This window comes from Molothrus ater, chromosome Z (assembly GCF_012460135.2).
Source record: "Molothrus ater isolate BHLD 08-10-18 breed brown headed cowbird chromosome Z, BPBGC_Mater_1.1, whole genome shotgun sequence".
In the NCBI taxonomy this organism is placed as follows: domain Eukaryota; kingdom Metazoa; phylum Chordata; class Aves; order Passeriformes; family Icteridae; genus Molothrus; species Molothrus ater.
This window is the reverse complement of record NC_050511.2, coordinates 15,256,526-15,281,556: the sequence shown is the minus strand read 5'-3', so window position 1 is coordinate 15,281,556 and position 25,031 is coordinate 15,256,526. Positions and strand designations below refer to the sequence as shown.

General features: G+C 38.0%; 1 protein-coding gene across 1 annotated transcript; it reads left to right on the top strand.

The window, feature by feature from the left end:
* EMB (embigin) lies at nucleotides 1–21,837 on the top strand. The gene is made up of 10 exons (XM_036403610.1): nucleotides 1–108; nucleotides 4,932–5,015; nucleotides 7,983–8,057; nucleotides 10,163–10,322; nucleotides 11,606–11,694; nucleotides 15,098–15,222; nucleotides 16,139–16,415; nucleotides 17,100–17,133; nucleotides 18,831–18,898; nucleotides 21,519–21,837. Exons 1-9 carry the CDS (start codon nucleotides 24–26, stop codon nucleotides 18,865–18,867), a joined length of 966 nt encoding a protein of 321 aa, XP_036259503.1. The 5' UTR covers nucleotides 1–23; the 3' UTR covers nucleotides 18,868–18,898; nucleotides 21,519–21,837.
* Nucleotides 21,838–25,031: the final 3,194 nt, after the last annotated feature.

The following is a 25,031-nucleotide window of genomic DNA, read 5'->3' as shown; positions in this document are numbered from 1 at the left end:
CAGGGGAGCGCGGCGGGGGCACCATGCCTGCCACCTTCTCCGGGCGCTGCCTGGTGCGCCTGCTGCTGCTGCTGCTCTGCACCAGCCTCTCAGGCGGGAACCCTGCAGGTAAATGTAAATTCTCCCCGGGCCGGGTCCCCTCCGCCCTCCGTGTCGGGAGGGCCGGAGCACCGCCTGGGAGCAAAGGTCCTCCTTGCTCCGCAGCATCCCCCCGGCTCTCAGGGGACGTAGCGCTGCCTCGGCACGGCAGCTGCCTCTCGGCCTTGCCTGTGGGAGCGGCTGAGGCGTTTCTTTTTCTTAGCGACCCCGACCCTTCCTGGCGCCCCTGTCTCCCTCAGGAGATGGGGGTTCTTTGTCCTGGGACAGCGGGGGTCGCGCTCGCTGTCCCCCAGCACCGAAGCGGTGAGCGGCCGCAGATGGGGAGAGCCGTATCGGCGATCAGCCGTCCCGTAGCCTCAGCACCCTCTCCCTCAGTTACAGAAGGGTTTATTGGCTCACAGGTGCAGGATTGGGAAGGTGTGGTGTTGTGTCTTGTTTCTGTCGCGTTCTTACTGAGTAAAGCGTTTAAATGAAAAAAAAAAACCGCTAAACAACCAACCCACCCCCGGACAGATCGATACATTACATTACTAAGGTGTCAGTGTGCCTCGTGGATTATGAGGGGTGCTCCTTGGGATTTGTTCTTGCGTTTTTAAATATAGCATTTAAAATCCATGATGGAACAGGAGCTTGAGCTTTCTGGGCCCCGTTCCTACTCGAAAGGCTTTCAGTAGTTCAGGAGCAGGCCAGTTCTTTCTCAGGAAATACGATCTTATGCCTAAAACTAGTGGATTTCTGTCATTTTTTTCTTATGTTTGAGGCATTGCAGATTAGTAGAAGATGATTATAGCCGTAATTACCAGATTGCTGGTGTTTGCTGTCCAGGGTGAGATTCTTGGAGTAGGGCTTGGCATGGCCAAGAGTTCTGTCCTGTGTACGTGAGCTTATACATACTTGTATGTCAACATCTATGCTGTGACCTGAATTCATTGTGGTTTAGCTGCTTTTTCGGTGTGTGAAATACAAGCAGTTATGGTTTTTTTCTGCCTCTGGTGCACTTCCTAGTACTGAGAAGACCAGTAGTGGTCCCTAGGTAATGTTACCTTTTCTAAAATTTCTAGTAGTTTCACATAACGTGAAAGGAAACACACTTTGTACTTCCCAAGTCTTGTTTGAAATGAGTATTTAAGTATGTACATAGACAAAATCTACTTTGTAGTTCTTAAGTGTTCTTTAAAATACATGTGTATGTACACACAGAACTTGACATCATTTCCAGCAGTTTACTTAATTGAGGAGTTTTTTGAGTGTAAATGGTCTGATATTTGTAGGAATGTGTGAGTTAGCATGTTTTGCCATAAGATAGTTAGTTTTGATAGCTGTTGATGCCAAAACCCATACCTGATGCTGGTTGAAGCAGTTTTAAGTTTATGTAAAGCCATTGGTGAAATGAAATGATAGCCTCTCACGGGAAGAAACCAAATAAACAAGTGAATCAAACAGCAAAACCTTCTTTGTGTTTCCAAAAACTGCGCAAATCTACCGTCTTCCTAAAGTGGGGGTTATTGTGGTTTAGAGCAGACTTCAGAAATGAGCCACTAGCTTTAGTACTTCTCATCTGTATAGGGTGAAGGTGTTGTTTTCCAGACTTCTATTAAATGTTTTTACAGCTGTATGAACTAGATAGGGAGGCATCATACTCTGACTTCTTTGATGATTTACGTGAAAAAATGGTAGTTTACTCTTTGGTTATTAACTAAATGTGTATGAAGCTAGTTGAGCACAGGAGCTCTCTACACAGCTGCAGCAAAGGGAAGTTCATGACGCATGAAGGAAGAAGAACTTAAAACTGTTTTCCAGTGAAGTCCAGAAATTGTGTTTGTTTTGGAGATGTGAGGGTGCTTCATCCAAAAGAAATGCTTACAGTAAAAGTAAGCAGAGGGAGCACTTGCACAGACAGACTGAGTTGCAGAAAGGTGAATTGCATGGTCTGCAAGCTGGTCAGGCAGATGCCCCAAAAGCCCTATTAGATTTTTATTTTGAGATAATATGTTGAAGACGATCTTTATTTTGTTATTCTTATCTTAGTCATGTAGCTGTTTAGTTACTTGTTTTGGAAAAATCTAAACTATTGCTTTTATTTTGCATTGATTTAAGGGTATTTTCCAACCAAGTGTTAGAACACTTGTTCAGAGCTTGCTGCATTGTGTGGGTTACCTTTGTGGTTGTCTTAGTGTAGTTGCAGCAAGTGCTGTCAGATTGATTCAGGACAAACAGTCCCACTACTCACTTTCATCTCTCAGTTCCTGCTCCTGAAGAATTCAAGGAGCTATGAGTATAGAACACACCTCATTCCTTACAGACTTTGCTTCCAAGTTGGGTTTTTCTGGTTTGGCCTGAGGGAGCAACTTTTATCAGGGTATTTGGGAGGCCTTCATGTTGATTCTCTGATGTCTCTGGGGCATGAGGAGGGTTCTGGTGGATGGTTTTGGATGCTACTGAATGCATGTGATCTTAAAAAGTATATTATTGATATTAAATTAAACAGTAAAATAAAGATGTTAAATTAAACCAAATTGTATTTCAGTCCTGTCTTACACAGCTACTTTTCTGGCTGGAAGAGAGCAAGTAGATTAAGCCTGAAATTACTCTGGCAATAGTAAGCATGGTACATCAGTACTTTTTTGCCCCAAAATACCAACTGCCATATGAAGCAGAAGTAGTGTACAAAACTAAATTCATTATATCATACTCTTTCCTATTCCTTGCTGCATGAAAATCAAGGAAAAGAGACCTCTACAAGCTACCACACTATTGGTTAAATCTAGTGCAAAACTACTATAGGCTAAGGCATGCAGCCATGATTCAGTAGTTTGAGAAGTTACTCCACAGGACTTGCTTACATCATTGCCTGGCTGGATGACACTAAAGGTGCAGTGTTGGCCCATGCTGATCTTCAGTGCTATTCAGTAAGTACATATGAGAGGAAGAGAGTGGGGCAATGTTAACTCTGTTTTGTGTAGTTTGATGTGTGGACAGGTAAGGTGAAAAGATACATAAGCAGGGGTGACAAGAATAACACTACTTGACTTCTTTCACTTTCTACATCAATTAAAGGAAGAAAGCCAAGATGAGAACCCTGTTAGTATGCAAACCACATTGCAGGTTATCTGCCCTCATTGCAGAGAGATAACAGAGCTGCTGTACAGCTTGGCACTGGCACCTTCTAAATTTATCATCTTCGGGGATTTTAATTAATGTGGAGGTGATCCATGACTTAGAACATCTCAAGATGCTGCAGATAAAAAAATTCATGGAGATCTTTCTTCAGTTGTACTATGAATATCAGAAAAATAATAGCTGTCTCTGCTCAGTACCTCTGTCAGGCAAAGAATAAGACTCAGTCTTTTAGCATCTGGCTCATAAGCCAGCACATCATCAGAACAGATCTTTTAAGTTCTTCTCTTAACTGAAGGGCTGGGAAGGAGAATCTGGTTGTGGGACCAGTGGACTGATAAAAAAGTGGGTTGCTGTTAAGAACCACTAATGTTTAATTCTTATCATATCTTTTGACTACTGTGTTTTACTCGTAGTCCAAAGTGGTTGACGTATGAAGTATGGGCAGATTGAGACAGCAAATGGTGTAAACCAGCCATGGCTGTGATGGAGTAACTGTGTGCTGGAGGTGCCAGTGGAGAATCTATGGGTTGGTCTATGCCTGTTGGTGCTGAAATGGGGTAGAAGTGTTAGTAATGTTCATTTGTAGGAAATGGCACAGTGCTGACTTCACCTTCTGCAGAAGGCATGTGGTTCTCAAGTTTGAATGCACTTAAAATGTGAGGCAGCTTTTCACTGTTCACTTAAGAGTTCACTTAAGACTGGAGCCTTGCCTTCCAATTCAGAATGTTCTGTGATCTGTGCGTGTTTGTTGCTATCTTGGATATCCAGAAGAGTTCATGATTCCAATTCCATCCCCCTGCCAAAGACTTTAATTACAAATGCAAGATACATGTCTTTTCCTTGTGTGGCGGAATCACTCTTTCTGAGTGCTGTGGCACTAAAATATGTCTTGGAATACCTTTGTCAGTGAAGATAGTACAAAATAAATACTAGCTTTCTCACCCAAAGGTGGGAATAAAGGATGAGGACATGCTTCCATTCTTGTAAAACATCTAGATATCTTGATTTTCTTAAAAGAGTGACACAACTACTAACCAAGTAGTCCTTTGCCTTTTGTGTTGCTGTTCTTTTTCCAGTCAAGAATACAAAGCAGACTAGAGTCTTAAATGGTTCTTGTAAAAACTGTATTATAGGAGTAGGATCAGATTTGCAGTGGTACTGAGGAAAATTGGAAATAATTGTTAGTATGGGATGCTGAAGTTACTGTTTGATACAGATGTCTTTTTTCTTGTTTACTGTGGTGCTAGTGGAACCAAAGGAGGTATGTTCATTGCTTGTTCCTCACACTAGATTTGTAAAGGTGTAATGAAGTCTGTACTCTATTGGAAAATCTGCTAATCTGTATTAAAAGTAATTGACCAATGTCAGTGGCATAAGTGGTGTTTTAAGCCTATGAACAAAAAGGATGTGAGTACAGCTTAAAAAGTTGCTGGAACATTCTGAGGAGTGGCTTTGCCAGCTGGTAAGCTAACTGCAAGAAAATATACAGAAATTAGAGATCAAATAAATATTGCCTCAGTTCTTTAATCTTCTCTTGCCTAAAGTGAGCTAACAAAAAACAATTCTTGTGAATTTTTTCATGTGTATGCTCAGAACTTGGGGGAAAAAAGGCTGAGGTGAGGACATTCTGTTGGTATTATTTTCCTGAAGTAGCTTTTTCTAACTCAAAGTTTCTTTAAACTTTTTCTGATGTTTTGTTTTGTTTCTTTTAGATCCAGCTGTGACAACACAAGATTCCAATCAGACTCAGGTGAATTCTGTGACTAAGATGTCCGTGACTGGACATGAATCATCTGGTAATTGTCTTATTTCAGTACACTTAAAACTATAGTCCTTTTTCCTGTTGATACTTGTTTGTCATACAGAGTCAAAATTTTCACACTTAAGTCTCTTGAAATAAGATTGTGACTTTTTGGAAGAAGCAGAAGTAGATACAGCACAGTTCTAAAGCCACCGCAAGAGCTTGAGTGTCGTAAGTATCTCCAGAACTGGAAAAAGCTATGCAACTACCAGTTTTGTGACCTGTTGCCCTTAGGAATATATGCCTTAAGAGCAGGCAATGACCCTGAAGGTCAGGTAATGCCCAGCTCGTGCCACTGCAGGGAAGGTTGTGTTATAGCCTTAAGTTTTTAATATGGGAGCTCCTTATGCCTGTGTATTAGTGAAAGGTATAAAAAATACCCTTGCATCACTGTGCCTGCTAGCTTCATCTTTCTTAATTATGGCTGTGTCAAAACTGTCTGTTGTCCCTTATACATTAATTGTATTTTTAACAGGCAGCTGAGAATAAGTTCCGGGCAGGACAGGAAACCAGTGATTATTGGTTCTACTTCTTTCTCCATAAAGATCAGAGAATCAGAATTTCAGCACTGTCCCAAAGCTCATGTTGATTAGTGCAAGTCAAACATGAGCTAAATTATATTTCTATGTGAACTCAATCAATTTCTGGCAAGTTATTTCACCTACAGGTTGGGTTTATTTATGAAATAATGGTATTTATCTGGTGTTCATCTTCTGAGGTTTTTAGCACAATGTGAGAACTAGGAGTGCAATAGCTAATAGATTCAATAACTCTCTATGTACATAAACACACATATACATACATAAAATATAGAAAATGTTTCATATTGTATGACCTCATCTGAATATTATCATTTGATATGTGAATTGAGGAGGAAAGTCATTGTGAAAATCCTGTTTGTTGCAAGACACTTTAAAGGCTGTCTAGTTTTTTTTCTGGCTGGATCTACCATATGAACTAGCACTGGTGACTTCTGAATGTATCATTGCGAGGGATTTCTGTGAAAATGATGTGTGTACTGGACTGACATAAACCCAGCTGATCTGTGACAACCCTGGCATGCTGTCCGGGTGTTTCTGCACACAGGCAGGCTAAGATCTGCCAGAACTTTTCAGCCTTGATGTTATTTCCTGGGTAAACACTTGGACTAGTTTACTTCTCCATGGGGCAGAGATCAAGGCTTTTGTTCATGTCTAGAGCCAGCAGGACTATTGTCTACTGCTAAAGACAGCTTTGATTTCTCTGCTTAAAAGGCCATTTTGTACTATCAGTTAAGACTGACAACAACCTACTGTTAACAACGCCAAATGAAATAGCCTGAAGTTCTGTTCTTCCGTACAAAACACCTTAATATACAGGTTTATTTTTACTTAAACTGATTGAAGCTTGAGGGAAAGTATGAAAACGCAGGTGGAACGAGCCAGGAGAAGGGTGATTACCAGTGGCACAGAATTCCTTGTGCTGTGAACTTGAGAGAATGTTTTCTGAAACTGGCCAACAACTTGAAAAGGCAGGTGTACCTCTGCTTATACCTTTAGATGCAAATCACTAGCAGGGGCCTCCTTCAGCACAGCCAGATCCTCTCAGCTGTAGCTCAGAGGCATGCATTTAAGATCTGTACCTGAGAGTTCACTATTTTATGCAAGGGAAGAAAAGGATTCATTCTGATGAGAAGTAGGCTTTTAGAGATGCTTTTTCAACTTTATAGTGGTCAATTTTGCCACCCAATGCATCTCTCAGTGGGAAGGCTAAAAGTGTAGCCCAGTTCCTCTATCTTCTCAATTGTGATTAGGAATCTTTTCAATCCATGAACAGCACATGTAATCAAGCCCCTTTCCTTCTATGAAAACCAGAATAATTTTCTCTTACAATGCTGTGTGACTAGGCAGAATCAGTCTCTAACTACTGTTCATATATTTCTGCAATGCATTAGGAAATATTTGACAATACTTTCCAAGCATGTAAAAGCATGTGTGGCATAAAGAATTTAATGTATCTTTGAGGTGGTTGTGAAATCTATTTCTTTCTTTTCATCACCTTACTTAAAAGAAGATTATTGTAGCTGGGCTACATCTGTTAGAGCTGCAGCTTATTAATTTGCTTTCTTTCTGTGTTCTTGAAATGCACGAGAACAAGTGATAGGAACAGACTGTGCTTAGAGTTGCTTTATCAAGCTTTGTAGATCTTTATAAAAGATCTCATACTCTCTGAAGGGTGTGTGATCCACAGCCTCATCAAAAAGGAAGTTTGGTGACCATACACCTTGTACATGTAGGTTTTCCTAACAAAAGGAGAAGAATATCATTAGGTCAGCCATATGATGGTTAATTTTGGTATTCTTTCTTTGTAGAAGGGCATTGCCTTCTATATGAGAAGTTTTGAGAAGCAGTGACAGTCATGACCATTTTGTAGTTGACCACAAGGTGTTCTTGCCTCTGAATTCATTAATTAGCACTTAGATTAGATTGTCTACCTCTAACTTCCTGGCTGTGTTAGATTGTAGAAGCTTTGGGAATGGCAGCATTCTGTTGTTCTGGGCTTTTTTTGTTGAGTGAGTTGTGTTGGTTGGTTGGCTTGGGTTTTTAAAATTTTTATAAAGCTTATTACTTTTTCAAGAACTGTTCAAACGTTGATGTAGTCCTGTATGTAAGCTATAGGTGACTTTTTGAGTCAAGCTGTAAAACAGCAATGACATTTTAGATCCTGACATTCACAACTGCAACATTATAATAAAGCTAGAAACCTTTATCTAACAGCATAATTGCTATAACAGCAACCCCACAGCCCTGGCTGCTAAGACAGGTTTATAAAGGGATGGCCACAGTAGTCAGCACTTGACAAGGTCTGTTTTCTCCTTTCAAGGTTGTTATAACTAATGATTACCAAACCATATTGTGTGCTTGTGTCATTATTTATTTAGGATAACTTAACTTTGTTTCCACCCAAATCTTGTTACGTCCAGATGCTGTCACGCAAGAGCTCAAGCCAGGAAACAAGCTGAGCACTGATCTCTCAGAGTATGTGATAGTCCTACCTGGTGAGTCTGTAACTTTTTGTCTTCCAATTATTTTCTACTGAATGTGAGTACACACAAACTTTCACATGAGTTGTAGAAGCATCTAGAATGGCAAGTTCTTGATAAAGTGAAAATGTTCACAATGAGCATGTAATGGGCCCAGTGAAAGGTAAGTACATTTATGTTACTATTAATTTCTCTGTTCTGGTAATAACTATTTTGCAGTGGAAAATTAGATTCCTACTTTTATTAAAACTAAAATTAATTCATAACTCTTCCACCAAATCAATTGAAACAATAGTTTTTTTGCACTAGTGAATCCACTTGGAGAGACCACGTAAAACGAGAGTACTTGCTGAACAGCAGGTGGTACCTTAGCAACATTGCCGGAGTTGAAGTGGGAAGAACAGCAAAAGTAAACCTGTTCCTAAAGTACATATGAAGTTCCCAGTTGGCAAACAATAGTCTAGAATTAATTTCTTGGATAGCTGAAGAAACTGATCTAACTGAAGTATCTCTGGGAGATTTGCAAAGTACTAGTGTGATATTTTAAGGATGTAATTTTGCAGCATTTATGCTGTATTTTCTTCTAGCAGGAAACTTAAAGTACTATCTGTTACCTGTTCTTGTATCTGCACTCTTAGTACAGGGATGCCCCAGGCATCAGTCTTGCTATTAGTTGATCTTTAACATCATCTGTTTCTATGTTTCGTTCATTCACATTTTAAAATTATTTCATAAGGGACAGATAGTGTTTTCAGCTTGTGTAACTAGGCTGACTGTGAAACCTCTGCTGCTGTGGAACCAATTCCAGTTGTAAAATACCAATCATAAACAACCTCAACAAGCTGAGTTATGCTTGGCTCATATTTATTCAGCCTAATTGCCCTAATAAATGAGTTTCAGTGATTGATGTTGCTCTGCAATGGAAGACTGAGGTGTTGCACTTCTAAGTTTATCTCCAGTTCAACAGATTTGAATGATTTTGGCTGGGACTTGCAGTTCTGAATATGCTGTTCTTTAGGTTGTACATGTCTCTGCCAGACCTATTAAGGTTCACTTACTCTGGATCTCGTGCTATCACTCCAGTGAGACTTGGCTGCTGCATATGTATGACTTTCTTTACTAGGTCAGTGAGCTGTACCTTAAAACTTCATTTTCTCCTGGAAGGAATGTGAGCTGTGCAATGCACCTATAGTTTTTTGACCACTACTTTGACCACCACTAGTTTTGAATACTACAGGGTATGTCTAGAATTGAAGTGAGGCATGCATACATTTTCTTGGAGTATTTAGATGACAAACCACACTTCTATCCAGAAGGCATGAATGAAAAGGCCAGTTATGAAAAAGAAAGGCAGTACTAATGGGTAAAACATACAAAGTGTTCTCTTATAGGAGGCTGTTTCTATGGATCAGAGAAATATTTGCTGTTGATAGTTTATTTTATGCTTATGAACCTATACTCATAAAAAGCAAAAAACTGACAGATTTTTCTATTGTACTGTAATATTTTCCTACTGTGATTCCACTCGCTTGCCAGGAAGGCAAAGGTGGCCCTAAATGGGTTTGAAGAGGATTTGATGTCAGCTTGGGTAACTATAGGCATGAAAGGTCTGATCCAACTGCATTAAGGTTGCAGATTTTATCAATAGCTTCCCCAGCAATAGGATATACCTGTGATCTCACAGTATCATAAAAATCTGCAACTGGCTAAGATCCAAATAGTTACTGATACTTACGTCTTACTCTTCTTGACATTAATATAATTTTATATATATATATTAAATACTTAATATTTTTGGTTTGGATTAAATCATGTAAAAGCTTAAGTCTATCTTGCTCTCAGTTAAATGAGTACTTATGCTTCTATATTAGAGCCCTCTAGGAAGTTTACCTACAAATTTGGAGTGTGTTATTTTGTAAAGGGATATGTATTTTAACTCAGTTATTAGTTATAAAAATTGCTGTGAAACTCTGATTTTGCAGGGGCTTTTTTGCCCTGGAGGGTATAAAGAGCACCTGTGTCCACCTCTAATCCTGCATATGTAAATGCAGTCTCTAAAGTTCCTTTACCTAGAATGAGGAAATGTATTTTTTCATTAAATGTTTTTAAACTTCTTATAGGTGCATCTGAAAAAAATATCTCTTTGGCCAGTCCAACTCAAGTTGATCTTACATGCAAATTAGATGAGAATTCCAATTTGAAAAATCCTGAAGTGACATGGAAAAAGGGAAGTGAAACAATCAGTCACACCAGTAAAACTCCGAACAGCTGGACCATCCAGTAAGTACCGTTCTTTACATTGTGATTTGCAGATTCTAATGAGTTACCATCTTACCTACAGTGCCTAATACTAGTAACATGTATATTAGGAAAGGGAAAAATGCAGAGGTCAATCAAAAATGCAGAGAATGATCTCCTGTCAGAAAGGAGAAGGGCTGCAGGCACCTCAAGCCTGGAAGATGAGCTCCTATTTTTCTTCTAGTGCACATAATTTGTTTTTAAAAAAGAACATAGAATAATGAAGCAGTTCCTTAAAGTCTAGTAAGTCTGTTCAGTAAGTGAAATAATAATCAGTCTGAGATCAAAATATTTTAGCAATTTCTCTTTCCTCTCCCTCATTTTCCACATGCTCTTTTCCCACCTCATTGCTACTTTGCAAGAGTCTGGGAGGCATCAGTGGTCATTTTCTTTCCTTCATAGGTAACAAGAGGTAGAAGTGAGATTTCCAGTAAAGATATTTTTAAGGTTTTCTTAAGTTGTTCAGACCTCTACAGAAACTCAAAAATATGTTGTTGTTCCTTAAGTCGTTCAGACCTCTGCAGAAACTCAGAAATATAGAAACCTTTCTATAATCAATACAATTTATTGTTCTTTAGAATTAGTCCAATTACACATTTTAACTGACTGGTCTCCATTTGATTTCTGTATAGCTTTAAGAGCAGTAATGCTTAGATAAAATTTCTTTTAATCTATTATTGTCTATTAGTTATCTATTATAATCTATTATCTATCTTCATCTATTGTTATCTATTTATTCTTTTTCTGTAGAAAATATGATAATATAACTGTCACTTTCTTGATAGTCCATATACACAGACACATAAATCTTTTTCAAAGCGACAGTAAAATGTATAGCTTGCCAGTGGAGAAGATGCTAGACTTCATTAGATGAAAGCTCTTTAAACCTATTTATTTAGTGTTGAAAAGATTGCTTAAATGGTTTGTTCTTCCTGAAGCCCACATAGACATGGGTTCACCATGGAACTAAGAAGCATATCCTAACTCAGTAATTTGTAGATAATGCTGCTTAAAGGTGTCCTTCTGTCAGCATGAAGGGTGAAAATGTTGTTTATGATCCAAAGTGTGCTTGTGCTCTTCTATTCTCTTAAAAACATCACACCATTTCTGCATTGCACTAAACCTGAATCCTAGTGTCTCAGTGGTAGTATCTTCTCTGCTCCATTACTAATTCTTACTGTTTTCTCTGGAATGTTAATTAGCAGTCACTTGTAGTGCAACAAAAATTTGTGTGTTTTTTTGTTTGTTTTTTTTTTGTTGTTAAGAGTGACCATCTCAGGGAGCAGCGAGCTGGGAAGTTACACTTGTTTTCTGAAGGCTGAAAAAGAAATCAGTGCTACGTTTCATTTGCATGGTAATTAAATTGATTTGTGTTTATTTAACATTTTTGTTCAGCTGACTACTGCAAAGCTGTATTAATATTCTTTCTGGACAGTATGGAAATTGCAACGTAATTTGATAAGTAATGGCTAATACATTGAGGCTAAGTGAGAATAACTATCGAAGTAATTTCTCTAGCATAGATTGAAGAATTTTGAGCCAAAAACTAAAAGCCTTTAAAAAAATTCTAATAATCAAAAGAGCATACAAGTCTATTTTTTACCCTTCTTGACTAACGGGTTTCCCCTTCCCTCTCCAGATGTGAATGCACTTGAGTTTCTGGGGCATGAGATTACAGGATGGTGTCTCAGATAAATTTCTTCAAAAAGAGCCAATAATTTGAAATTTGAGTCTGAGGTTAGGTGTTAAAAGTGAAGCAGTGATTGGTAAAATGGAGGCAGGATTTTTAAAATTTTATTTGTATTTCTGAAACACTACATTATTGCTTTAGTGCTTTTATTCTGTAATACTATAAGAATAGTACTTAGATGAACAATAAGCGTACTTCATTGAATAGTATGAGTGCCCTTCTTTCTGTTTTTTTTTTTCTCCAATAATGTTACCCTGGAACTAGTAGGTGAAATTCAGATGCATGAAGATATGTGGAAATGATAATACAAGCTGCTGAGCTTATGAATATCTCTAATGGGAGTTAATACTTTCTCTATTCCTACCATCCATATTTTGCAAAGAGCAAGGCAAGCATCTGTAAAGGTGGATATAGAGACATTTTCCATAAACAGGCTCTGAGAAAACCTAGCTATTTAAATCATTACCTAACCTTAGCTAAATTAAGCAGTGGGTCTCCCTAATTATGAAGCTGCAAGCTGCCTTTGTTCAGTGGGATATCCAGTAATAGGACTTGAGGAAACTCACGTGGGTTCAAATATCAGACATTGATACCTGCTTTCAGACCTTCAGCCAGGAGAGACGATATTGCAGTGCTGAATAAGGACAAGGTTGTAGTTTATTCAGGCCTTTTAATCTCTAAAAAATAATTATGTGTTTTTCTTGTCAGCATGTGGGTAAGGTTTAGTCAAATAGCTAACCAAGTCAATGTAGATGGAAAAAAGTCAAAGGAGAATTTTTTACAGAAATTTTTTTTTAAAGTACACGATAACTATTACAGTAAGGGCAGCAATGACTCAATCGGAAAGTCATCTTTTCCAGAACAGTGCATAGGACTGGTTGATTTATTATAAGAAGATGAGAGAATTGCTGCCTGATGGTTGAATGCTGCCACTTCTGATGCCATAAAACGTACTGGCTTAATGCTTTCAAGATCAAGGCAAGAGTGAAGGAAATGGGAAAGAGAAGTCCTTGAATCTTCCAGTCAATAATGCAGGGAGAACAATTTTCAAACTGAAAGATGAGTAATGTGTTGGTATAGACTCAGTGGCTTAAGTCATCACTGTTGTAACTAACTGCAATATCTTTTCCACAAGGCAGTCAGGGATTTGCATGTGTTACCTCTCCTTCCCCCCTGATTCCTGGCCTGGCATAACCCCTCAGATTTTGAGGAGTTTTTTTACTCAGGTTTGCAGAAAATAATGAGATATTTACAGAAAGTTCAAGTTAATGAACACAGAGGATATTAATGGGTGTTACAAAATATTGTGAAGTACTGCTAGCATCTAAAGGGTAGAATAGATTAAATTATTTGCCATTTGTTCATCCTTAAAGCAGCACTTGAGGTATGGGCACCATGAAATAGCTCTGTTTTTTAACACTGTGTGGATATCTGATTTGTGTACGTGCTGGTGCTGACACCTGTATGTTTGTTTCTTCAAAAGTTGGCTTTGTGTGTGCAGCAGAAGTATTTTGTCATGAAATTTGGTGTGTAATCTACTTGCAAAAATACCTGTCACAAGCCTTGCATGCATTCAGGGATTAGCTGTTACAGAGCCAGATCCCAGAATTTTAAATGTATATTCATATCCTTAATCATGGCTAATGTGGTCACATATGTTGCTGGCATGCTTACAGCTGACCTTGGTCACTCAGCAGTGTGGCTAAATCTCTTTGACTGCCACGTAAGGTTGTTGTGCTGGGTATACAGGGTTTTTTTATCCTGACCTTCTACTCTAAATTGCAAGGGAGATTGCAGCAGTAATTAGTGAGGTCATCCCTTTTAATGGCAGCAGAGAAGATACACTGCCAGTACTCTTTAAAATTAGAGTGTTTAATGATTAAAATATACACATTGAGAGAACTTCACTAGTCAAGAGTATTGATGTATGATGCAGCAAATTCTGAGACTGAAAACAGTGTTCTTATTAACAAATTGGTTTCATAGCTATTTCTGTATAGGAAACATAAGTTTGAATACACATGAGAAGCAGACTTCTTTGGGAAAAAATAATTTGTGTTCACCAGTCAAGAAGGGGTGAGGACGAGAAAAATCTTAGCTTGTATCAAATTGTTAATCATAACTGCCGAAAGCTAATACTTGGCCTATTTAGTCTAGTGTGATCCATAAAACCTGAAGTATGTACTGGATCTGTACTTAAAAAGTACAGGAAAAGAAACTTGAAGTAAAATTTCAAATGAGTGGATCTGTGGAAGGCCTGTTGGTAAACGTCCTAATGAAGAGGGGAAGGAAGTGGAAATAGATACTTCAGTATAATGCATTTGCTAAGCTCTTAACAGTATCTGTAGGAAGTCTTAATATATTCAGTAGCCTTTCTGGGCACATGCTTTTGGAAGTTTGTGGGGCACAAGCAGTGACAATGGCTAGGACAAGTAGCTCTAAAGTTAGACTGATGTCTTGTTTCTTGTTGACTGTATTCTGTCCTCAGTAAGATTGGACCAAAAGTCCTTTTTATTGGCATGCACCCAAAAGTCATTGCTTCAGCTCAGAAAATATTTAACTACAGATCTCTATAAATCTGCATTTTTTTTCTCAGTTACAGAAACATTCTCTGTATGTACAACTTGTCAGATACCATTATGTAGTCTAATTGTGGCTGAAATAGACTTCTAGCAGTTTCTGCAGAAAGAGTGAAATTGCAGGAAAATTATACATTTGTTTCTAGTGTACTAGAACTGAAGCATGTTGCTTGCAGCTGCCAAGGAAGGGAAAGAGGAAATGGGCAAGAGTAGAAATCACAGTCTTACTTTTTTTTTCACTTGACGTTTGGTATTAATTGGCAACTTCACAAGATCACACAGCAACTGAAAACAGGATTCTACTTGTTTTCTGCATGGATGACATATCTGCCCAAAATAACTTCTCATGTCATAAATGATAGAATCATGAGGGCTTTAAGTAGAAAATGTGAATGGAGTACTGTAAATGAATACCTAAATATATTCTTTGTAATACTAATGAAAATCTGTATCTCTCACTTGGATTTTTTTTTTCTCCTTATTCTTAGTACCACCCATTGATGGAAGAGAAAAACCCATAATCACTTATATAGGAGATACAGGTGTAATGGTTTGTAAAACTGAGTATCATGCCAAGGGTTGGAGCTGGTATATGACCAATGGAACCGAGCTGGTAAGATCTCCCTCTGTTGGGCAAGCAAAACAAAAAAAAAAATGTACAGCTACTTCATGCTTCACTGCAAGCTCTACAAATTCCATTTCCATTAACTTTAGCAGAAATCTTTATGGAAATGGAAAAAAAAAATCTGTAATATTTGCAAGTATTCATTGTTACAGAGCTGTGGTTTTTTGATCTGGTTTGTGTGTTTCTTTTTGAAAAAGGCCCTGCCATACTCCCAAATAAGGTGAGTCTTGAGAGACTTGTTTTTACTGTATTTATACTAGTTGTACTACTCAAATCTTGCTACTGGATCCAAAAATAATCTTACAGCAGGACATGTAAGATGTTGTAGGACCCTTTACTTCCTCCACGTACAAGTAATTCTATTTCTTCACCTTATGACCTATCTAGAAAGCACAGCTTCCTAAAACACTTTCTTTTAGCCCTCTTCTGAGGCCAGCACTGTCAACTCAGAAGGTGAAGAGATCTGTCTCCTTAATATGGCTGGAGACTAGCACTGACCTTTTTAAGAGTATCAGTATATTTCCTGGTGAAGGAGAGCTCTCTCTTCCTGAAAGTGCATGTTTTGTGCTGTGGTGAAACCCATGCATTAGATCTGGCAGCCAAGGATGCCTTTGTCATTGGAGGGTCAATAGAGCCAAAGGTGCCTTTTATCTCATCTTAAATAAACTAAAACAGGTCAGACAGTTTGCCCACTGAAACTTTGTATTTTCTTCCAGTGAGTTTAGAAGGAATTAGGGCGTCCAGCTAAAATAAACCCTTCCCTTTAATGTGGGGTAATTGTGCTTCATGAATGCCTTTTGTTCCTAACTCATTGCATGTATCTATACAGAACTGAATGTTGATGATACTGTTTGATTAAATACCTCCTCATTACATTATTAAGACTTGCAATGTATTTTTTTAGGTTTCTGTTGATAAGATTTTGCCTGCGGACAAGTATGAAATTCTGACCCCATCTGCCAGTACAAGCCGCTTGGAGATACACAGGCTCACTGCGGCAGATTCTGGCGTATATTGGTGTGAAGCTGCTTTTGAATTAGGGCCCAGTAAGGCGAGGTTTAAAGTTAAAGTTCTGTCCATCGCAGAACCTCTAAAACCCTTTATAGCAGTTGTGGCTGAAGTTGCTATTCTTGTAACTACCATTGGCCTCTACGAGGTGTATTCAAAAAGGAAGGCAAAAGGTAAGTTTTGGTGGGGGAGTTTTTGGTTGGTCGGTTTGGGTTTTTTAAATTCATTTCTAGCTTTCTGTTGAAATTACAGCCAAAGGTAGAAAAGTAAGACCTATAGTGCAGCATATATGAAGTTAAGTCATTTTCACATCTGTATTGCTGAAAATGCTTTCATCTAAAACACTGCAATTAAAAGAGCTTTCACTAAGCAATACTTATCCATAATAGTTTTGATGGTCCTGGGTTTTTTTTTCCCTTACAATACAAGAGAATTTTGAGGCTGTAATTTTTGGGAGAATGCTTAGAAATGTAATCAATTCTTGGTAGCCTTGATGGGAGAAGTTGCTTTAAAGACATTTAGTAAGAAGGAGAAATGCATCGGTCTAATAATACAGACATAAATGCATGTTACCTATATTTTGAAATACAGAAATGTATAAACCTATATATATATAAAAGATGATTGGTTTTAAAATCAGACTAATAGAACCTTATCAGAATAAGCTTTTTCACTACCTTGGAGGTGATTCCCTTGAATAGATAAACAAGGTAATTTGAAATAAATATTTAAGAAAACTAACAAAATAAAAAAATAACATCTTGTTCTGATTAAACAGTTACTAAATGTACTAAACAAGAAATGTTTTATTGTTTATTAAATGGATACTTCTATATAGTGCTTCTTTTGTTCTGCAGGAGGTGAAAAAGAGTGTGACCAAATTGAGCAACTGTAAGCAAAAAAGTTCCTATACTATAGTTCAATATTTATTCTTATGTGTATTTGTGTTGTACAAAATTACATGTTGTTGTTGATCCCATTGGCAAGGGGGATGGTGGTCAATGTGAAAGAAGGATTTATTCTTTTCCTTAAGAATTCCTAATTCCAGAGTGAGCAGAACACTTATTTTCTACCTGGAAGTTGATTCTGAAATTACTTTTTTTTTGGGTAGTGTTTTTTTGTTTCTTTGTTTTGTGTTGGTTTTGGATTTTTGTTGTTTCTTTTTGTGAGAGCACTATGTGTCCTCATTATAAGCTCATTATAGAAGACTATAACTGCAAGGAAATAATTTCCAGGTGAAAGTGTATCAGAAGTGGCCCTGGTTTTGGTGGGTTTTTTTGGGTTTTTTTTTGTTGTTGTTTTGTTTTTTGTTTTGGCAGTTTTTTTCTTCCCCAAAGTAGTGTATTTGTCCATGTTAACATACATTTTTCTACTTTGCACGTGGTCAAAGCCCTGATTCTCATATCTAAGCCTGTAGTTGCTGGCATCTTGGGAGCTGGCATGCTTGGCTATTTTGGGGGCTAATTCCAACCTCTCAGGTCATTCACACTGTGGTGGTAGCTTGGGCTTCCTGGGCTGCGCTGCTGCAACCAAAGGAGCAGGTGTAGGCACTTCTGTTGCTGTTCTGCAGTTCCAGGGTCTGTGTTCCCATGCTGGCTCCCCTGTCCTTAGGATTATGTATTTCTTGGGGCTTGCTTGCTTAAGTGCGCTATACTTGTCTCTCTGCCTGTCCCCTGAAGCCTGGTTCCCTTATTTAACCTGTTTACCTCTTAAAAGAGGAAAGTTGCCCAACAGGTCATTTTAGATGTGTCCAGTCTACTCTAGTTTTGTCATCTTGCTCCCTTTTCTCCATGTGTTTGTCTCCCCTTCTGAACCTTTCATCTCTTTCCTGCTTTGATTTTTTTTTTTTTTTTTTGCAACGATCTTTGTTTTTCTGTGTTGTATTCACTTTCTCATTCCTTTTTTAAGTGCTGAAAATATATTTTGGTTATTTTCCACTCATCTGAACAGACTTAAAGCTCTAAGTAAATTACAATATAAAGTGGGAGTATGTCTTGGGAATATAGTATTATATATTATACTGCTGAATGTTTGGGGATATGTCTTGAGTTGAAAATTGAAAAATTGTCTTTATTGCACAGCCTGCTTCTCATAAACATGCTGAAAATACTAGGATGGTAACACAGACTAGTTCACTAAAATAATGTTTTTTCAATGTGGGATGTAGTTCTCTACAGCTGCTTAATCTTTATTGTGTAATTCTCATATAAACACATATGAGGAAAATTTATTTAACTATGTACTTCCCTTACTCAAGAATTGAAAGCTATTTCAACTATGTGGCTGTTTAGAAGATGGATTTGTGTACCAGAGAGTGGCTCCAAAGGAACACGTCTGGTCTGTTTTGTCATGGGATGACTAATACAGCTGTATTTGGTTGATGAGGCTATAATTAAATGTCACATCCAGCAGTGTATTTAAGTGGGAGCCTAGTGAATCACAAACTTTTTTTTAGCAAGAGAACTTTTAATTCAAGTCTCTTTTGTGATGCACAGCATAATAGCTAGTTGCAGTTGTTCTAGAAGGAGACTGGGAATGATTGTGCTGTCTTACTGTTCAGTTTTGGGATTCACCCTTTTTTCTTGTAGTAAATCAGACGACAACGTAACTGAGAAAGGCAAGTAGTTCTATGCAGAAAGGGAAGGTTCCTTTAAAGGTAAGTAAGAGATGAGAAACCAGAGTTTACTTTTCTCTTGAGCAGCCTAATTCTAGGACAAAGAAGTCCACTTTGCCATCCCAGTCCTTTTTTTTAATGCAGGAGCAGCATAGTAATTAAATCATTGCTTAGGTGAAGTAAGAAACAGTTGTATAAGAAATAAGTCCAAATCATTTTAACTCAATTGTGTTGTCATTGTCATTGTGATTTACTAGCTCTGTTAGCCCATGCAGTCTTTAAAATGGGATGCAGGTTAACCTGCTTGACCTGATCATGAATGCCAGGGTAGGTGCTGAAATGCCTAAGAGGTACTGCTGTATTCAAAATCCCACTTTTCCAGATGTATTTTGGGTGTTGAGCGGGTTTATGAAGGAAGGGTCCTCTGTAATAGCACGTGCCAAATATGAAAGTTCTGGAGAGATCTAGAGGAGTCTGGGAAGGAAGACTGGGCTTAATAGATAGTGATTGAAAGGACTAGTTGTAGAATAAGGAACCAGCCTGTGAGTTGTAGTACAACTACAAGCTGTAGTTGCAGAATAAGGAGCCAGCCTGTGAGTACATTGCATCATGCGCACTGGACAAACCCTCATTGCTGGCAGCAGGTGCAACCCCAGGACAGGATTGGCCGTGAGCGTGACAGTAAATAAAACAGGGACAAGTACAACTAGAGTGCTCAAAAATCAAAGTTTAATAAAGGAAAAATAAAAGGCCTGCTAACAATAAATGCACAGCAAAAACATAAGCTGTACGCTGTAGGGAGCTACTTCAGAAGACCATAAAATGAGGCAAGCACAAATATAGAGGGCAGGGAACCAATGAATAAAGAGAAACATAAACCATACCTTATATAGAACACAAGACTAACCAATCAGAAAGCAAGCTTCATAATATAACCTTATATGGAATAACTTAATCTGCATAATTGCTCCCATCATTCCTTTCTTCTCACCTTAACTTAAGGGGGATTCCCAGAGCCTATGATGTACCCTTCTAGGGCATGGCCCTGGTAGGCTCACAGGCCTCCAATGTGTAGTGCTATGAAAGCTATATAATGAATTTCCTGATTCTCTGCCCTCTTCACAGTCTGATCATAGGCTGTTTCTACTTCCACCATCTGGAAGTGCTTGTCAGAGCAGTCTGTCAGTTGAGGACCAGTCCTACACACACTTGTTTCTCTTCTGTATCTGGCACCTCAACCTCTGATCTATAGAAGAGAGGTGTGAATGACTTTGCAGTCATGTGGCTGCTGGTTCATCCTTACCAGAAGCCATCTACCTGAGTAAAGATTGTTGCCCTACCAAAGAACAGAAGGAAACATGTCAGGTAGAGCTCACATAAAAAGAGTTACAGCTCAGAAAATTATCCAGAACAAATGATTTCCTAGATTATATGGTCTCTGTTCCTCTTAGGTTTAATCCCAGCTGGCAGCTTAACCCCATGCAGCCACTTGCCTTTACTCTCTGGTCGGATGGGGGGAAGACTCGGATTAGTAAAAATGGATGAGCTTAGGGGCTGAGATACAGACAGCTTGACAGAAGAAAACAAAAGCTGAACGCAGAAACAAAAGAAAGAATTCATTCACTCTTTCTTATGGGCAGGCAGGTGTTCATCTGTCTCCAGAAAAGAAGGGCTTCATCATGTTTGAGCATGTGTAATAGCTGCTTGGGTTAATCAGGAATACTAGTGCCGTGGCTCAGAATGTGTGTCCCTTCCCCATTTCTCTCTCTTCCCCCAGCTTTACCTACTGAGCATAATGCCCTATGGCATGGAGAATCCCTGTGGTCAGCTGGGGGCAGGTGCTCTGGCTGTGTCACTTCCCAACTCCTTGTATTCCCCAGCCTCCTTGCTGGTGAGGGAGAGGACAAGGCCTTGTGACAGTGTAAGCACCTAAGAGCAATACCTAAAACATAACTCTGCTATCAACGCTGTTTCCAGCACAAATCCAAACCTAGCCCTATAGCATGTGCTGTGAAAAAAATTATTCCAGTCAAAACCAGCACACAAGAATTTCTCTTATGTTGGAATTTGAGGTTCTATTCTTACAAAGTTCTTTTGACACATAGCAGTGAGTCAATAAATAAGGGTTCTTCTCTGAGAATCACCTGCTTTGTCTTCATATACAGTGTCAAAAGTTTTAATGTCTTTAAATGATAAATTCCAGTTGCTCTCTATAACTCCTTGAAAATAGGTTGTAGCAAGGTGGGGATGACTCTGTTCGTTCAAGTAACAAGTGGTGGTACAGGAGGAAATACCAAGTTGTATCAGGGGAGGTTTAGTTTGGTATTAGGAAAGCTTTATTCACTGACAGGGTGGTCAGGCACATGAACAGGTTGCCCAGGGAAGTGATGGAATCCTCAACCATGCTCAGAAGGTGTGTGGATGTGGCACTTGGGTTTCTGGATTTCTGCTAGGTATGGTGGTGCTGACTTAATGGTTGGACTTGATGTCGTAGAGGTCTTTTCTAACCTAAACAATTCTGCAGTGGTCCATTGGACCATTGGAAAAAAATGGATGTATTGATTAGAATTAAGTTTATTTTCAAACAATATGGGAAAATGCTAAGCAGCAAAATAACAGAATTTCTATTATAATGAAATGTGTTTATTCTTATTTATTGTAGGAGATTTAAGCCAATAGAAGTGGAAATCATCACAAAGCTACAGAAGATGTATGCAGCTACTTAAACATTCACTATATTTTGAAGTAAAATCCTCTACATTTGAGAAACAAGATATTTTTAAAATAGCTCTGAAACTACTCATTTTATACTGATGATAATATGATATATTGTATTTAGATGTTTATCTGTAAAATTTTACTACTAGCAGGGAGTTTTTTATGTGATTAGGCTTGCTGTTGGTTTACGGTTGATCTGTTTGATTTTTATCTCCCAAATTGGAGCTAGTATTGTATTCACTGAAAAAAATGGTTAATATAGAGTGGGCATATTATCTGAATGTTATAAAACTGGATATGTACAATCAAAAAAGTACTTCCACCAAAGAAAATGCCTTTTACTAGCTGATGAAGCAAATGTGATGCAGCTGTTTTTACCAAAGAAATGGTGAAAGGGGAATCTTTATCAGGACTTAAATGAAACATTGAGAGAGTTGCAATTTACTCTGAGCAGTAAAATGTCTTCATTCTAATTTATCTTAGCTTCATTCTTAGTTCTACTGTATTGTAGTCCTCAATAGGCTAAACATTTAGATACCATACAGCTCAGATATTTCAGAGTTGATGAAAGAAGTACTGGGGATACAGTACCTTCTCAGACTAAAACTGCAAAAATTCCTTATGCTTGAAAAACTTACTGCACTCTCTGGGGCTGCAAAATCAGTTTGGTTATTATAATTTATATGGAGTGCTGAATTTTCAGGAATATACCTATATAAGCTATTGATCATACACTGTCTAGTTGGTACTTCTGCTTCTTTCAGCAAGCTGTTTTTTCTTACATTCCTTGCAAAGCACAGAGTGGGTCTTGAGCAGATAAAATTTTCAGGATAATAGGATGAAGCAGCATACATACAGTATGTATAGTACATACCAGTACTACTTTTACACAAAAAAATTAACACTGCTGTTAATGACTTACAGTATCACTTTAGAGGAGTGTGTTGCCATAATACTGTTTAGTTACATTATGCATTCAGCAATTGAAAATGTTTAGCTAATAAGAAGGCAGTTGGTTGCATCAGTTGTCTTTGCTTGAAATAATTAAAGCTTCAATTCTGAGAAGAAGTCTTCAGAAAAATATCTTTCCTCCATAAAAATGTAAGGAAAAAGGCAGCACTTGCAGACTCCATAATAAAGTGAAAGAAGAAAAAAAAGAAAGAAGAAAAAGAAAGAAGAAAAAAAAATACACAGAACTTATTTGTACTGGTCATTTTTCTTTGAACGTAAAGGAAGGTAGAAAAAAATAGATAAACCAAATTTAATTTCCTTCAATGATTTTTTCCTATTTTACCGTTCTTAGTGGTTTGAAAAATACCAGAAATCCTAGCATTGGCTGTTTTGTTGGAAATAGGAGATAAAATCCAGTCTGACATATGCATTTTTGGTTTCATAATTTATTTTCCAGTTTCAAGAAGTACAAGTTAAGGTCCAAATATGACACAATGAGAATTATAAAAGCATTGGGTGATTGACTGTAAGGAGTGGACACTGATAAAGATTCCCCTTACTTAGACACTGTGTTTATTGTATTTTGCCTTGGAGTTTTTATGCACTATTAGAACCAGAATGTATCTACAGTTTTTTATATGAATTTCTCATTGATATAATTGATATTTTTATTGCAGCAAGTAAATGTGGGCAGTTTTAAAATGTTTACTTCTGGTAAACATTTGTAAATTTTTTTGCACATTTCAGAGTTTGTAGTAATTTGTTTCCTGTAGGCAGTTAAATAGTAAAAAAGATAGTCTTACTTTAGAGAGCTAAGAATTACATTCTGAATAAAGTAGTATTAGTATATTTTGCAATGGAATGAGGCTAGATACTGTCTGGAAAAAAAAAACCTGCCAGTTAATCAAAAATGTCAATCTTTCTGCCTTCATTTAGCATTCCTACCTGATCTTGCAGTTGGGCTGTAAAGTCTTGGCTAACATAGACAGATAATTTTTTGGCATTAGCAGGGAAAACCTAGATTAAGCATGGATTTTAGAAGGAGCACATCTTAGATCTTTTAGGACTATATAAGCTTGGCCATACTGGCTGTTGAAACTATGGCTTTGCCTTGACCTGCCTCTAGCATGTTCTCCTTGTTTTTTCTAAGGAGTTTGGTGTTTATTTTTAGGATGGTGACTAGTTTTTCATCATAAGAGATTTTACTCTATGCATGTTCTCTTAGGTTTAAATCCTTTTGGGCTGCCCTATGGAGGGGAAGAACAAATAATATTAAATGGTAAATATTAAGTAATTGGCATAATTAATGGTCAACTTCAATGGCATAACCTCTGCTTTCTTGCTCCAATTGCCACAAGAAGCTCTGGAAATCTTGAAATTTATCTTTTGAGAAGTATGTGTTGCATATGTTCAAAACATTCCCACTGTAGTTCTTTATGATCTTAGCATTGAATAGAACAAAACTTCATAACTTTAAAAAACCTTAAAACGCTAGGCAGTGATTTTTTTTTTTTTTTACTTCATTCAAGCCAGGAGGTACCAAATAAGATCCAAAACAATTGTGAAAATTCTTTCAAACAGCAGTTGGAGGTAAGTGTAAGGATTCACAAAATTAGTTTTAATAACAAAACAGAAAACATTAACAACAGGCTTACGTTGGTAGACTGAATCTTAACTACAACTGTTAGGCAAATTTTGTCTTCAAGATTAAAACCTTTTCTTGCAAGAGGAGATATTTTACTGGTTTTTAGACCAGCAAAAACCTTACCAGTTTCAGAGTGGAAAAGGTTGAAATCTGCAAAAGAATCCTGAAGGCCTGTTTCCTAACACTTCAAGCTGCTACACTGCAAATTCTTCCTGCCCTTAAGTCCGAAGTAGACACAAATAGCTGTGAGACCAAATTCCTAGTGAAGATGGGGGTTCAAATAGAACTGCATTAATATTTCTTTAGTATGGAGACCTAAGCATTACCCTGCAGTTGTTCAGCAAAATTGATTAGCTGTGGTTCCTTCAACTCTCATCATCCTGGGGAAGAGAGGGACAGCTCATCAGTACTGATGTTGCTACTAGAATCAGCATCTATGTGCCTCTAACTCTTTTTCAGCCAGAAAAAGTTAGATTTATATTCTGCCTTTTAATTGTGCCTCAGAACCTTTGAATAGTTGACTGCTGAGCAATGACAATTGAAAAGAAACTGATTGGTACGTTAAGGGCAGGGGAGGTTTTTGAGATGCATGGCATCCTAAGTGTTGAGCTACCCAGCACGTGTTGTCTGACCACAGTTAGCTGCATGATGATTCAGTTCTAGCTGGAAGCTACCCTGAAACAGGAACGTGTGGATAGTGAGGAAGCAACCAGATGAGGACATTTGAGGGACTTGGGAAGGAACGGCATTTTGGTGGTGTGTAGGGTCCTGAGGGATAGACAGCAGAAGCTGAGATGACTTACAATTAGACATGTACAGGGAAGACTGAATGCAAATCTGTAGAGAAAACACGTTTTCAGT